The sequence below is a fragment of the Nerophis lumbriciformis genome, linkage group LG16 (assembly GCF_033978685.3).
Source record: "Nerophis lumbriciformis linkage group LG16, RoL_Nlum_v2.1, whole genome shotgun sequence".
Taxonomy (NCBI): domain Eukaryota; kingdom Metazoa; phylum Chordata; class Actinopteri; order Syngnathiformes; family Syngnathidae; genus Nerophis; species Nerophis lumbriciformis.
This window is the reverse complement of record NC_084563.2, coordinates 24,250,816-24,266,126: the sequence shown is the minus strand read 5'-3', so window position 1 is coordinate 24,266,126 and position 15,311 is coordinate 24,250,816. Positions and strand designations below refer to the sequence as shown.

Sequence of the window (15,311 nt, the reverse complement as noted above, 5' to 3'; positions counted from 1 at the left end):
TTTTAATGTTAGCATGCAGCCATAAGACAAGTTAGCAAACTTCTCGAATGGCAAGTATCAAAATCCCTGGTGTTTAGGTTCAAATTAATAAAATTAGCTAAAATACTAGCATAATATGTTTGCATGCTAAAATTAGCATGATAACATGGGAAAAGTTTGCGTACTTCTAAGATGGCGCTAAGTATCGAAAAGCCATGATTTTTAGGTTGGAAAAAAAATTAGCAAAATTCTAGCATAAAACGTTAGCATGCTAACATTAGCATGATCACATAGGAGAAGTTAGCATTCTTCTGAGATGGTGCCTAGTACCAAAATCCATGATTTTTAGGTTTATACGAAAACATTTTTTTTAAATGTTAGCATACTAACGTACAATCGGAATAAACTTCTTTTTTTCCTCCATACACATTAGCAGCACTTCATCAAATGTTAACATGTAAAAAAAAAATAAGCACAAGACGTTGGCATGTTAATGTTAGCATGCAGCCATAAGACAAGTTAGCAAACTTCTAAAATGGCAAGTATTAAAATCCTTGGTTTTTAGGTTCAAATGAATAAAATTTGCTAAAATACTAGCATAACACGTTAGCATGCTAACATTAGCATGATTATACAGGAAATGTTTACATACTTCAAAGATGGCTAAGTATCGAAAAGTCATGATTTTTAGGTTGAAACAAATGAAATGAGCAAAATGCTAGCATAAAACGTTAGCATGATCACATAGGAGGAGTTAACAAAGTTCCAAAATCCAGGATATTTAGGTTTAAAAATTAGAAAAAAATGTTAGCATGCTAACGAACGATAGGAATGAACTTATATTTTTCCTCCAACATGGCCACCACTTGGCACTTAGCAGCACTTCATCAAACTTAACATGTCAATCATCTCTGACGCACGCTGTCAAAAAAAATGACCTCACCAAACCGACTTCCTGGAGCCCACAAGAAGGCTTCTCTGGATTTTTGGGTTTAAATCAAATAAATTTGCTCCTCTCTGAGCTGCCACCTTATCGTGGTAGAGGAGTTTGCGTGTCCCAATGATCCTAGGAGCTATGTTCCATGCCCCCCTGGTAGGGTCTCCCATGACATGTCGGTGAGGAACCAGACAAACAGCATCTCAAGGACCCACGCGGGTCACCGGGGCCCCCCTCTGGAGCCAGGCCCAGAGTTGGGGCACGATGGCGAGCGCCTGGTGGCCGGGCCTGTCCCCATGGGGCCCGGCCGGGCTCAGCCCGAAAAGGCAACGTAAGCCACCCCTCCAATGGGCTCACCACTCATGGGAGGGGCCATAGAGGTCACCCGATGTTGTGAGAGAAAGTTTCAATTTCCACCTCCGGAAGAACTTTGAACATGTCACGAGGGAGGCGCTAGACATTAAGTCCGCGTGGACCATGTTCCGCACCTCTATTGTCGAGGCTCGGTCCGCAGCCCAGTGTGAAGCGACTGGGATGAGAATCAGCACCTCCAAGTCCGAGTCCATGGTTCTCGCACGGAAAAGGGTGGAGTGCCATCTCCGGGTTGGGGAGGAGACCCTGCCCCAAGTGGAGGAGTTCAAGTACCTCGGAGTCTTGTTCACGAGTGAGGGAAGAGTGGATCGTGAGATCGACAGGCGGATCGGTGCGACGTCTTCAGTAATGCGGACCCTGTATCAATCCGTTGTGGTGAAGAAGGAGCTGAGCCGGAAGGCAAAGCTCTCAATTTACCGGTCGATCTACGTTCCCATCCTCACCTATGGTCATGAGCTTTGGGTTATGACCAAAAGGACAAGATCACGGGTACAAGCGGCCGAAATGAGTTTTCTCCGCCGGGTGGCAGGGCTCTCCCTTAGAGATAGGGTGAGAAGTTCTGTCATCCGGGGGGAGCTCAAAGTAAAGCCGCTGCTCCTCCACATGGAGAGGAGCCAGATGAGGTGGTTCGGGCATCTGGTCAGGATGCCACCCAAACACCTCCCTAGGGAGGTGTTTAGGGCACGTCCGACCGGTAGGAGGCCACGGGGAAGACCCAGGACACGTAGGGAAAACTATGTCTCCCGGCTGGCCTGGGAACGCCTCAGGATCCCCCGGGAGGAGCTGGACGAAGTGGCTGGGGAGAGGAAAGTCTAGGCTTCCCTGCTTAGGCTGCTGCCCCCGCGACCTGACCTCGGATAAGCGGAAGAAGATGGACGGATGGATGGATAAAATACATTTGCTAAAATGGAAGCACAAAACGTTAGCATGTTAATGTTAGCATGCAGCCAAATGTTAAGCCATAGGATCAGTTAGCAAACTTCTAAAATGGCAAGTCTCAAAATCCCTGGCGTTTAGGTTCAAATTAATAAAATTAGCTAAAATACTAGCATAATACATTAGCATGCTAACATTAGCATGATTATATAGGAAAAGTTTGCGTACTTCTAAGATGGCGCTAAGTATCAAAAAGGCATGGTTTTTAGGTTGAAACAAATAAAATGAGCAAAATGCTAGCATAAAACGTTAGCATGATCACATAGGAGAAGTTAGCATACTTCCAAGATGGTGCCTAGTACCAAAATCCATGATTTTTAGGTTTAAAAATTTGAAAAAAAATGTTACCAAGCTAACGAACAATAGGAATAAACTTCTCTTTTTCCTCCAACACGGCCGCCACACTTCATCAAATGTTAACATTCGGTCTGCCCCGCAGGATGAATATTGAGTACCTGTCATAGACAATTTAGAGTGAAAAGTTCATTTTATTTTCACTCGCATACAAAACATTCTAACTTGGATTGTTTCCCTGGCTTGGAGACTCTCCTGAAGGACAGTGCAGTGAAGACGCAACCAATTCCTTTCTTGTCTCTCATGGACACACACCTGTTGTTGTTGACTTTGGACTGACTGGCAAGAACACCAACGCCCTTGATGCGAATCCCTTAGGGGTGATGGACGGCTGGGCAGCGCCTGAAGAGCTGCAGCCTGCCACCGTAGCCCCCCACTCCCTCCCCTCTGTTGCAAGTCTCCAGATGTTTGTTGTAATGTGTATATTTGCTATGGAGGCCCCCTTAGGAGCCCAGTCTAGATTGTATTTTTTTACTCATCCTTCCCCAGCGTTTACCTTTTTCCTACCAACATGTCAATCATCTCTGACGCATGCTGTCATCTGACACCATGACCTCATTGCGTGTGTGTGTGTGTGTGTGTGTGTGTGTGTCTGTGTGTGTGTGTGTGTGTGTGTGTGTGTGTGTGTGTGTGTGTGTGTGTCTGTGTGTGTGTGTGTGTGTGTGTGTGTGTGTGTGTGTGTGTGTGTGAGGTCTTGTTTCAGTCAATACGTGTGTGTGTGGGTGTAAAAGAGCCTGGCATCAATAACAGTCAAGTGTGTGTGTGTGTGTGTGTGTGTGTGTGTGTGTGTGTGTGTGTGTGTGTGTGTGTGTGTGTGTTGTATTTCTACCCTTCTTGAGACATCAACAAGGAAAAGTAGCTTCCATATGAGGAGTTGTGAACAAGTGAGGGCATTAATCATGCTCCAATACGGAAAACCATTGCATCTAATAGAGAATGTCTCATTTGCACCCCCTGGTGGTGAAATCTATCAAAATGAGGGTGGTCCCAAAAAAAGTGCTCCACCTCTGGTCAACATATGAAATAACAAGTGTGTGTATAAATTTGAAGTGATCCCCCTCTGGTCAACATATGAAATAACAAGTGTGTGTAAGAAATTGAAATGCGCCCCCTTTGGCCAAAATTAATTTAAAAAATAAATAAATATGTATATAGAGACATAATGATAACTTGATGTAAATAATGAAGAATAAAAAACAATTACAAATAAAAAATGAACTAAAAGTAGTCTTTTTCTCACAATGTGTCAACTTTTTCTTATAAAATTGGGAATCCTTTCTCATGTTCTTTCTGTTTCTGTAATATTGCAATATTTTCTCGTGAAAATATGACTTTTTTATGTAAAATTATTACTTTTTAATGCAAAATTGTGAAATTTGTCATATAAAATTCTGACTTTTATCACAATATTGCCAATTTTTCTGTTGTTATTGTAAAATAGTGAAATTTTTTTTTAGTAAAATATGACTTGTCATCAGTTTGCCGAGGAAAATTCAGATTATTATTTTAATATTGCCAACATTTTAAAGTTTTCTTGTAAAATTGTGATTTTTGTAGAGTAAAATTACGACTTTTCATAAAATTGCCAAAATGTTAAGCTTTTCTTGTGAAATTATGACTGTTATTGAGTAACATTCCAGCTTTTATCATAATATTGCACAAATGTTCAGTTTTTTTTGTCAAATTTTGACCTGCGTTGAGTAAAATGACGACTTTTATTATAATACTGCCAAAATTCTACGTTTTTCTTGTGAAATTCCAACTCATTTTTCACAACAAGCTTTTTTATACTTGCATAGTATGTATATATTATTAATGTTGTAAATACACTTCTTTATATATCTAGAAAGGGTGGTCCTGAAGAGGTAGGCGTTTTTCTCAGGTCTCAAGAAGGTAAGAAATACAAGAATGCGTGTGTGCGTGTGTGCGTGTGTGCGTGTGTGCGCGCGCGTGTGTGTGTGTGTGTGTGTGTGTGTGTGTGTGTGTGTGTGTGTGTGTGTGTGTGTGTGTGTGTGTGTGTGTGTGTGTGTGTGTGTGTGTGTGTGTGTGTGTGTGTGTGTGTGTGTGTGTGTGTGTGTGTGTGAGGAAGGCGATGAGCTCACTGACTGGTCCCGCAGTGTGGACACTCGCTGTCAATCACAGGAAGACATGACATGATGCCTTCAGGCTCACTGGGAAGAACCGCTTGTTAGCATCAGGTTAACAGTCAGTGCTGTCTTGTAACCGTGGTAACCGTGCGCCACGCTTGTGTTGCCACGTCACACAACTGTCCCCCTCCCCCAGGACCAAATATGGTCGAGACATTAGTCTTCCCATTAAAGATGATCCGTCTGGGATTAGTGCAGGTTTTCATGCTCTTCCCAGGATTTATTTCCACATTTCCACACAAGCTGCCAGTGATGCTCACATTTTAATTCAATAAAAAGCTTTTTAATCTGCTGCACTGTTAGTAACGGCCATCCACTTGAAGCCAGCGATTAAAAAAAAAACCTACATTAATGGATGTGCAAGGGTGGCAGATACTGCTCAGTGCCGTATCGATCCCATCCCTAGTCAACCGCTGTGGCCCACAAGGCGGTAATACCCTTTTCCACCACTTGTGGCAGTCATGACCACATCAAACAAACAGAAGAAGTCTGAAGCTATAGTCATAGAAGAAGTTCTCAAGCACAAAAATGATGACTACATTTTCATTTAATTTAATGATTTTATTTACAAAACCCGAAAGCAGTGAAGTTGGCACATTGTGTAAATGGTAAATAAAAAGAGAATACAATTATTTTGCAAATCCTTTTCAACTTATATTCAATTGAATAGACTGCAAAGACAAAATATTTAATGTTCACACTGAGAAACTTAATATTTTTTAGCAAATAATCATTAATGGCAGCAACACATTGCAAACAAGTTGTCACAGGGGCATGTTCACCACTGTGTTACATGGCCTTTCCTTTTAACAACACTCAGTAAACGTTTGGGAACTGAGGAGACACATTTTTTAAGCTTCTCAGGTGGAATTCTTTCCCATTCTTGCTTGATGTACAGCTTAAGTTGTTCAACAGTCCGGGGGTCTCCGTTGTGGTATTTTAGGCAACAATGTATTTTGTAAACACATATAAAATGTCATCCTTTCCAAATATAACGGTTAATAAGGAAATAATACAAAATGTTAGTGAATATCGTTACCTGGGTGTCATTTTAGACCCAACACTTGGCTTTAAAAAACATATCAATCAGAGTCTTAAATACAACATAAAAACGTTCAAATGTATCAGGAATTCATTAACACTGGAGGCAGCTCAAACTTATTTTAATGCAATGATTATGTCTCGTTTTTATTATTGTATAACATGTTGGTCGCAGGCAAGCAAAATGACACTGAGGCCATTGGAAACTTTGCACAAACAATCGCTCAAAATCCTTGACCGAAAACCACAACACCACCATCACTGTTTAGTTCTCCAAAAATATAGATTGTTAAATACGAATGGCCCATCGAATCCTAAATAACACTGCACCAGCGCCACTTAAGCACTTTGTCCAGTTTACATCTGCTGTAACAACTAGAAACACACGAGCCTCCACCAGGGGCAGTGTAGCGTACCCAGATGTAAAACCTCTTTTGCACAATCAGCCTTTTCATATAAAGCCATAAAGGAATGGAACGACCTCACAACAAACTTGAATAGTCTAACAGATGACTCTTCATTCCCAATTGAAGTTAAAAAGTGGCTTTGGAGCAATCAAAGCTGCTCACACAGTCACTAAGGTGGGCACCTTGTTTGACATGTCAACTTAATGTGTATTATATTTATCCATGAGAGTATTTTTGTTGTACATTGTGAGGTGTGTCTGTTAAAATCATGGTTGTTTTTACAAATGATGACAGATGTAAACAAGAGCATGTATTGTCTTTGTGTGATGATGTAAATGAGGTGTGGTTGTATTGTATATTAAGTATGTGTCCATGAAAGGACACACATGACTTTTTTCTTAATACTTGTGTATGATTTTATTGTCATAATTTTATTACATGATTTTTGTATCCCTTTAATTTAGGTAGCCAGGGACTGCAGATGGAAATTAGCTCTTTAGCTATAATCTGGTACAGAACATATCTGTCTTTGAGCTTAATGTTTCTGTGCATTGTCCCTTCAAATAAAGACTAAACTAAACTAGGCTTCATAATGTGCCACACATTTTCAATAGGAGACAGGTCTGGACTGCAGGTAGGCCAGTCTAGTACCCGCACTCTTTTACTATGAAGCCACGCTGTTGTAACACGTGGCTTGGCATTGTCTTGCTGAAATAAGCAGGGGCGTCCATGGTAACGTTGCTTGAATGGCAACATATGTTACTCCAAAACCTGTATGTACCTTTCAGCATTAATGGTGCCTTCACAGATGTGTAAGTTACCCATGTATTGGGCACTAATACACCCCCATACCATCACAGATGCTGGCTTTTCAACTTTGCGCCTATAACAATCCGGGTGATTCTTTTCCTCTTTGGTCTGGAGGACATGACGTCCATAGTTTCCAAAAACAATTTGAAATGTGGACTCGTCAGACCACAGAACACTTTTCCACTTTGCATCAGTCCATCTTAGATGAGCTCAGGCCCAGCGAAGCCGACGACGTTTCTGGGTGTTGTTGATAAACGGTTTTCGCCTTGCATAGGAGAGTTTTAACTTGCACTTACAGATGTAGCGACCAACTGTAGTTACTGACAGTGGGTTTCTGAAGTGTTCCTGAGCCCATGTGGTGATATCCTTTACACACTGATGTCGCTTGTTGATGCAGTACCGCCTGAGGGATCGAAGGTCACGGGCTTAGCTGCTTACGTGCAGTGATTTCTCCAGATTCTCTGAACCCTTTGATGATATTACGGACCGTAGATGGTGAAATCCCTAAATTCCTTGCAATAGCTGGTTGAGAAAGGTTTTTCTTAAACTGTTCAACAATTTGCTAAGGCATTTGTTGACAAAGTGGTGACCCTTGCCCCATCCTTGTTTGTGAATGACTGAGCATTTCATGGAATCTACTTTTATACCCAATCATGGCACCCACCTGTTCCCAATTTGCCTGTTCACCTGTGGGATGTTCCAAATAAGTGTTTGATGAGCATTCCTCAACTTTATCAGTATTTATTACCAACTTTCCCAACTTCTTTGTCACGTGTTGCTGGCATCAAATTCTAAAGTTAATGATTATTTGCAAAAAAAAAAAATGTTTATCAGTTTGAACATCAAATATGTTGTCTTTGTAGCATATTCAACTGAATATGGGTTGAAAATGGTTTGCAAATCATTGTATTCCGTTTATATTTACATCTAACACAATTTCCCAACTCATATGGAAACAGGGTTTGTACTATGAAGCCACGCTGTTGTAACACGTGGCTTGGCATTGTCTTGCTGAAATAAGCAGGGGCGTCCATGATAACGTTGCTTGGATGGCAAACCTGTATGTACCTTTCAGCATTAATGGTGCCTTGACAGATGTGTAAGTTAGCCATGTCTTGGGCACCAATACACCCCCATACCATCACAGATGCTGACTTTTGAACTGTGCGCCTATAACAATCCGGATGGTTCTTTTCCTCTTTGTTCCGGAGGACACAACGTCCACTGTTTCCAAAAACAATTTGAAATGTGGACTAGTCCAACCTCAGAACACTTTTCCACTTTGCATCAGTCCATCTTAGATGAGCTCTGGCCCAGCGAAGCCGACAGCGTTCCTGGGTGTTGTTGATAAACGGTTTTCGCCTTGCATAGGAGAGTTTTAACTTGCACTTACAGATGTAGCAACCAACTGTAGTTACTGACAGTGGTTTTCTGAAGTGTTCCTGAGCCCATGTGGTGATATCCTTTACACACTGATGTCGCTTATTGATGCAGTACCGCCTGAGGGATCGAAGGTCGGTAATAATAATAATAATAATCGCTTACGTGCAGTGATTTCTCCAGATTCTGTGAACCTTTTGATGATATTACAGACCGTAGATGGTGAAATCCCTAAATTTCTTGCAATAGCTGGTTGAGGAATGTTTTTCTTAAACAATTTGCTCACGCATTTGTTCACAAAGTGCTGACCCTTGCCCCGTCCTTGTTTGTGAACGACTGAGCATTTCACGGAAGCTGCTTTTTATACCCAATCATGGCACCCACCTGTTCCCAATTAGCCTGTTCACCTGTGGGATGTTCCAAATAAGTGTTTGATGAGCATTCCTCAACTTCCTCTGTCTTTTTTGCCACTTGTGCCAGCTTTTCCAGTTCGAACGTTAATTATCTTGTCTTTGCAGTCTATTCAATTGAATATAAGTTGAAAATAATTTGCAAATCATTGTATTCTGTTTATATTTACCATTTACACAACGTGACAACTTCACTGCTTTTGGGTTTTTTATAATGATTGAATATTCAGTGTTAATATTTGAGTGGGTCCCGTGCCTCTGTGTAGTGGAAAAGTAGGCCCTCTGTTAAGAACCTCTGTTCCAAGGTGTTGCTTTTCGCTCAAAGGGGGGAATATATCCCCTAATCCAGTACATCAAGTCGTCCGCTTGTGGTCCAGGTTCTGGTCCGTGTCGGAACCGGAGCCTGTCGTCCTGATGGTTTGGTTGTGTGGCCGACAGGAGATGTGGTGGACATCTACCAGAGAGAGTTCCTGGCCTTGAGGGAGCGTCTGCACTCGGCCGAGCAGGAGAACCTGCAGCGCTCCAAGGAACTCAACGTGGTCCTGGAGGAGATCAAGCGGGCCATCGCGGAGAAACAAGCGCTGAGGGACATCAACAGGACCTGGAGCAGCCTCTCTGGTCTGGAAGCAGAAGTCCTCACCTTGTACGAGCGCCAGCTGGTCTGACACGATGTGTGTGTGTGTTTGTGTTTGTGTGTGTGTGTGTGTGTGTGTGTGTGTGTTCAGAGGAGACCCGGTTGAAGTTGTGGAACGTGAGCAGCAGTAAAAACTTCTTGCAACTTCCTTCAGTCCTCCATCATCTTCCCCACCTGATCCACAGAGAAGACAGTCTGCAGCCCGCCGTGCACGTGGGCCAGGGACGCACTGGAGGTCGGTGTGTGTGTGTGTGTGTGTGTGTGTGTGTGTGTGTGTGTGTGTGTGTGTGTGTGTGTGTGTGTGTGTGTGTGTGTGCGCGTGTAGTTGTGTGCGGTCACCTTGACGCGTGTGTGTGTGCAGTCTCCATAGTGATGGGCGTTCCCAGCGTGAAGAGGGAGGTCCACTCCTACTTGACGGACACACTCAACTCACTGATGTCGCAACTCAGCGCCACCGAGAAGGACGATTGCGTCATCGTGGTCCTCATCGCTGAGGTCCGTCTGAGCATGTGTGTGTGTGTGTTCTTGTCTTTCAACCCTTCTTGAGACATCAACAAGGAAAAGTAGCTTCCATATGAGGAGGTGTGAACAAGTGATGACATAAATCATGGTCCCAATACAGAAAACCATTGCATCTAATAGAGAATGTCTCATTTGCACCCCTGGTGGTGAAATCTACCAAAATGAGGGTGGTCCCAAATAGGAGGGATTTTTCAAATTGACTGTGTGTCACTTTTAAAAGTGCCCCCCGTCTGGTCAACATATGAAATAACAAGTGTGTGTAAAAATTTGAAAAATTTAACAAAACAATGTTAAATGCGCCCCCTTTGGCCAAAATTAATCACAAAAATTAAATAAATATGTATATAGAGACACACTGTAATAACTTGAAGTAAATAATGAAGAATAAAAAACAATTACAAACAAAACAATAATAAAAAAACAAAACTAAAAGCTTACCTTTTTTGTGTTTGCATAGTTTGTATATATTATTAATGTTGTAAATACACATCTTTATATATCTAGAAAGGCTGGTCCTAAAAAGGTAGACGTTTTTCTCAAGTCTCAAGAAAGCAAGAAATACAAGAATGTGTGTGTGTGTGTGTGTGTGTGTGTGTGTGTGTGTGTGTGTGTGTGTGTGTGTGTGTGTGTGTGTGTGTGTGTGTGTGTGTGTGTGTGTTATTGTATTTCTACCCTTCTTGAGACATCAACAAGGAAAAGTAGCTTCCATATGAGGAGGTGTGAACAAGTGATGACATAAATCATGGTCCCAATACAGAAAACCATTGCATCTAATAGAGAGCCAAATACTAGAGTCCGTGAACATTGCTCCAAAGTCAGGATTTTTGTGTTGATTTAATGTGCATACAAAAGTAAACATTGACAGGTGCAAAGGCAGCAATATATGATAAAACAAAATGAGCTCTTGTGTATGTGTGTGTTCTTGTATTTCTACCCTTCTTGAGACATCAACAAGGAAAAGTAGCTTCCATATGAGGAGGTGTGGACAAGTTAAGACATAAATCATGGTCCCAATACAGCAAACCATTGCATCTAATAGAGAGCCAAATACTAGAGTCTGTGAACATTGCTCCAAAGTCAGGATTTTTGTGTTGATTTAATGTGCATACAAAAGTAAACATTGACATGTGCAAAGGCAGCAATATATGATAAAACAAGATGTTAGCTTGTGTGTGTGTGTGTATTCTTGTATTTCTACCCTTCTTGAGACATCAACAAGGAAAAGTAGCTTCCATATGAGGAGGTGTGGACAAGTTAAGACATAAATCAAGGTCCCAATACAGAAAACCATTGCATCAATAGAGAGCCAAATACTAGAGTCCGTGAACATTGCTCCAAAGTCAGGATTTTTTGTGTTGATTTAATGTGCATACAAAAGTAAACATTGACAGGTGCAAAGGCAGCAATATATGATAAAACGCAATGTTAGCGTGTGTGTGTGTGTGTGTGTGTGTGTGTATGTGTGTGTGTGTGTGTGTGTGTGTGTGTGTGTGTGTGTGTTTGTTCTTGTATTTCTACCCTTCTTGAGACATCAACAAGGAAAAGTAGCTTCCATATGAGGAGGTGTGGACAAGTTAAGACATAAATCATGGTCCCAATATAGAAAACCATTGCATCTAACAGAGAGCCAAATACTAGAGTCCGTGAACATTGCTCCAAAGTCAGGTTTTTTTTGTGTTGATTTAATGTGCATACAAAAGTAAACATTGACAGGTCCAAAGGCAGCAATATATGATAAAACAAGATGTTAATGTGTGTGTGTGTGTGTGTGTGTGTGTGTGTGTGTGTGTGTGTGTGTGTGTGTGTGTGTGTGTGTGTGTGTGTGTGTGTGTGTGTGTGTGTGTGTTCTTGTATTTCTAGCCTTCCTAAGACATCAACAAGGAAAAGTAGCTTCCATATGAGGAGGTGTGAACAAGTGATGACATAAATCATGGACCCAATACAGAAAACCATTGCATCTAATAGAGAGCCAAATACTAGAGTCCGTGAACATTGCTCCAAAGTCAGGTTTTTTTTGTGTTGATTTAATGTGCATACAAAAGTAAACATTGACAGGTCCAAAGGCAGCAATATATGATAAAACAAGATGTTAATGTGTGTGTGTGTGTGTGTGTGTGTGTGTGTGTGTGTGTGTGTGTGTGTGTGTGTGTGTGTGTGTGTGTGTGTGTGTGTGTGTGTGTGTGTGTGTGTGTGTGTGTGTGTGTGTGTGTGTGTGTGTGTGTGTTCTTGTATTTCTAGCCTTCCTAAGACATCAACAAGGAAAAGTAGCTTCCATATGAGGAGGTGTGAACAAGTGATGACATAAATCATGGACCCAATACAGAAAACCATTGCATCTAATAGAGAATGTCTCATTTGCACCCCTGGTGGTGAAATCTATCAGAATTAGGGTGGGACCACCACATTTTTCAAATTGACTGTGTGTCCCTTTTAAAAGTGCTCCTCCTCTGGCCAACATATGAAATATGTTGTGTGTGTAAAAAATTGAAATGCGCCTCCTTTGGCCAAAATTAATAAAACAAACAAAATAAAAATGTATATAGACACATACTGTAATAACTTGAAGTAAATAATGAAGATCAAAAACCAATCACAAACCAAAAATAACTAAAAGCTTATCTTTTTTTAAATATTTTCATAGTTTGTATATATTGTGTGTGTTGTATTTCTACCCTTCTTGAGACATCAACAAGAAAAAGTACTTTCCATATGAGGAGGTGTGAACAAGTTAGGACATAAATCATGGTCCCAATACAGAAAACCATTGCATCTAATAGAGAATGTCTCATTTGCACCCCTAGTGGTGAAATCTACCAAAATGAGGGTGGTCCCAAAAAGGAGGGATTTTTCAAATTGACTGTGTCTGTTTTAAAAGTGCTCCCCCTCTGGTCAACATATGAAATAACAAGTGTGTGTAAGAAATTGAAATGCGCTCCCTTTGGCCAAAATTAATACAAATAAATAAATAAATAGGGGAACCGGAGGGTGTGTTCTAACTATTGTGGGATCACACTCCTCAGCCTTCCCGGTAAGGTCTATTCAGGTGTACTGGAGAGGAGGCTACGCCGGATAGTCGAACCTCGGATTCAGGAGGAACAGTGTGGTTTTCGTCCTGGTCGTGGAACTGTGGACCAGCTCTATACTCTCGGCAGGGTTCTTGAGGGTGCATGGGAGTTTGCCCAACCAGTCTACATGTGCTTTGTGGACTTGGAGAAGGCATTCGACCGTGTCCCTCGGGAAGTCCTGTGGGGAGTGCTCAGAGAGTATGGGGTATCGGACTGTCTGATTGTGGCGGTCAGCTCCCTGTATGATCAGTGTCAGAGCTTGGTTCGCATTGCCGGCAGTAAGTCGGACACGTTTCCGGTGAGGGTTGGACTCCGCCAAGGCTGCCCTTTATCACCGATTCTGTTCATAACTTTTATGGACAGAATTTCTAGGCGCAGTCAAGGCGTTGAGGGGATCCGGTTTGGTGGCTGCAGGATTAGGTCTCTGCTTTTTGCAGATGATGTGGTCCTGATGGCTTCATCTGGCCAGGATCTTCAGCTCTCACTGGATCGGTTCGCAGCTGAGTGTGAAGCGACTGGGATGAGAATCAGCACCTCCAAGTCCGAGTCCATGGTTCTCGCCCGGAAAAGGGTGGAGTGCCATCTCCGGGTTGGGGAGGAGATCTTGCCCCAAGTGGAGGAGTTCAAGTACCTCGGAGTCTTGTTCACGAGTGAGGGAAGAGTGGATCGTGAGATCGACAGGCGGATCGGTGCGGCGTCTTCAGTAATGCGGACGCTGTATCGATCCGTTGTGGTGAAGAAGGAGCTGAGCCGGAAGGCAAAGCTCTCAATTTACCGGTCGATCTACGTTCCCATCCTCACCTATGGTCATGAGCTTTGGGTTATGACCGAAAGGACAAGATCACGGGTACAAGCGGCTGAAATGAGTTTCCTCCGCCGGGTGGCGGGTCTCTCCCTTAGAGATAGGGTGAGAAGCTCTGTCATCCGGGGGGAGCTCAAAGTAAAGCCGCTGCTCCTTCACATTGAGAAGAGCCAGATGAGGTGGTTCGGGCATCTGGTCAGGATGCCACCCGAGCGCCTCCCTAGGGAGGTGTTTAGGGCACGTCCAACCGGTAGGAGGCCACGGGGGAAACCCAGGACACGTTGGGAAGACTATGTCTCCCGGCTGGCCTGGGAACGCCTCGGAATCCCCCGGGAGGAGCTGGACGAAGTGGCTGGGGAGAGGGAAGTCTGGGCTTCCCTGCTTAGGCTGCTGCCCCCGCGACCCGACCTCGGATAAGCGGAAGAAGATGGATGGAGACATACTGTAATAACCTGAAGTACATAATGAAGATTAAAAACCATTTACAAACAAATAAAAACTAAACTAAACTAAAAGCATACCTTTTTTATATTTGCATAGTATGTATATATTATTTATGTTGTAAATACACTTCTTTATATATCTAGAAAAGGGTGGTCCTAAAGAGGTAGGCATTTTTCTCAGGTCTCAAGACGGTGAAGTGAAGTGAATTATATTTTTATAGTGCTTTTCTCTAGTGACTCAAAGCGCTTAACATAGTGAAAAGGTAACAAATACAAGAATGTGTGTGTGTGTTTGTGTGTGTGTTTTTGTGTGTGTGTTGGTTCATTAGCTGAAGCACTGACCTTTAGAAAGCACACACACACACACACAGTGTTAATGTCCGTGTTAGCAGACGTGCTAAAGCTAACTTCTAATCGCTGCAGGGGGAGCATTGATGATGATGATGGTGATGATGTGCGTGTCGTGATGAAGATGCACTGTTTTACAGCTCAGCAAATATGAATATTTGACTTGAATTGACTTATTAAGACTTACATGTTCTAGAATGTCCAAACTATTTGACCAAACTATGTGGTCGAGGCCCAAAAAGCAGACTGAAAGATGATTTTTATACATACATATATATATATGTATATATACATATATATATACCCCAAGGTATATATATATATATATATATATATATATATATATATATATATATATATATATATAAAGTTTTGTAATTAGTCCGAAACATCTGCACGAAACATGGATACGTGTGGAGAGTGTTTTGCCTTTTTCCCATGATGCATTGTAATGGATCTAAATTGTAAAGCGCTTTGAGTCACTAGAGAAAAGCGCTATATAAATATAATTCCATTCACTTCACTTAAATGGGTGTAGTTTTGAATTTGTTTATGGTGCATGGACTTTTTTTGTAGTATCCACAAAGTTCAGGGAGAAGGTTGTGTTATGTGTGACATTGTTTGTTGACATTTTGTGATGGTGATTTTTTTATCTTACCATGACTAGGGAGGTTGTTTGCATACACCATATTTTTCGGAGTATAAGTCGCTCTGGAGTATAAGT

The 15,311-nt window shown here is 42.0% G+C and overlaps 1 protein-coding gene across 2 annotated transcripts in view; it reads left to right on the top strand.

Annotated features, from left to right (window-relative positions):
- The window catches only part of mgat4b (alpha-1,3-mannosyl-glycoprotein 4-beta-N-acetylglucosaminyltransferase B), a 64,795-nt gene that overhangs the window by 24,774 nt on the left and 24,710 nt on the right, over positions 1 to 15,311 (top strand). The window contains exons 2-4 of one of the 2 annotated variants that reach the window (XM_061976841.2): positions 9,212 to 9,391; positions 9,499 to 9,642; positions 9,769 to 9,902. In XM_061976841.2, coding sequence (XP_061832825.2) covers positions 9,212 to 9,391; positions 9,499 to 9,642; positions 9,769 to 9,902 — 458 coding nt within the window. Of the gene's footprint in view, positions 1 to 9,211; positions 9,643 to 9,768; positions 9,903 to 15,311 lie in introns of both variants that reach the window. The other variant, XM_072914905.1, reaches the window with a different exon arrangement.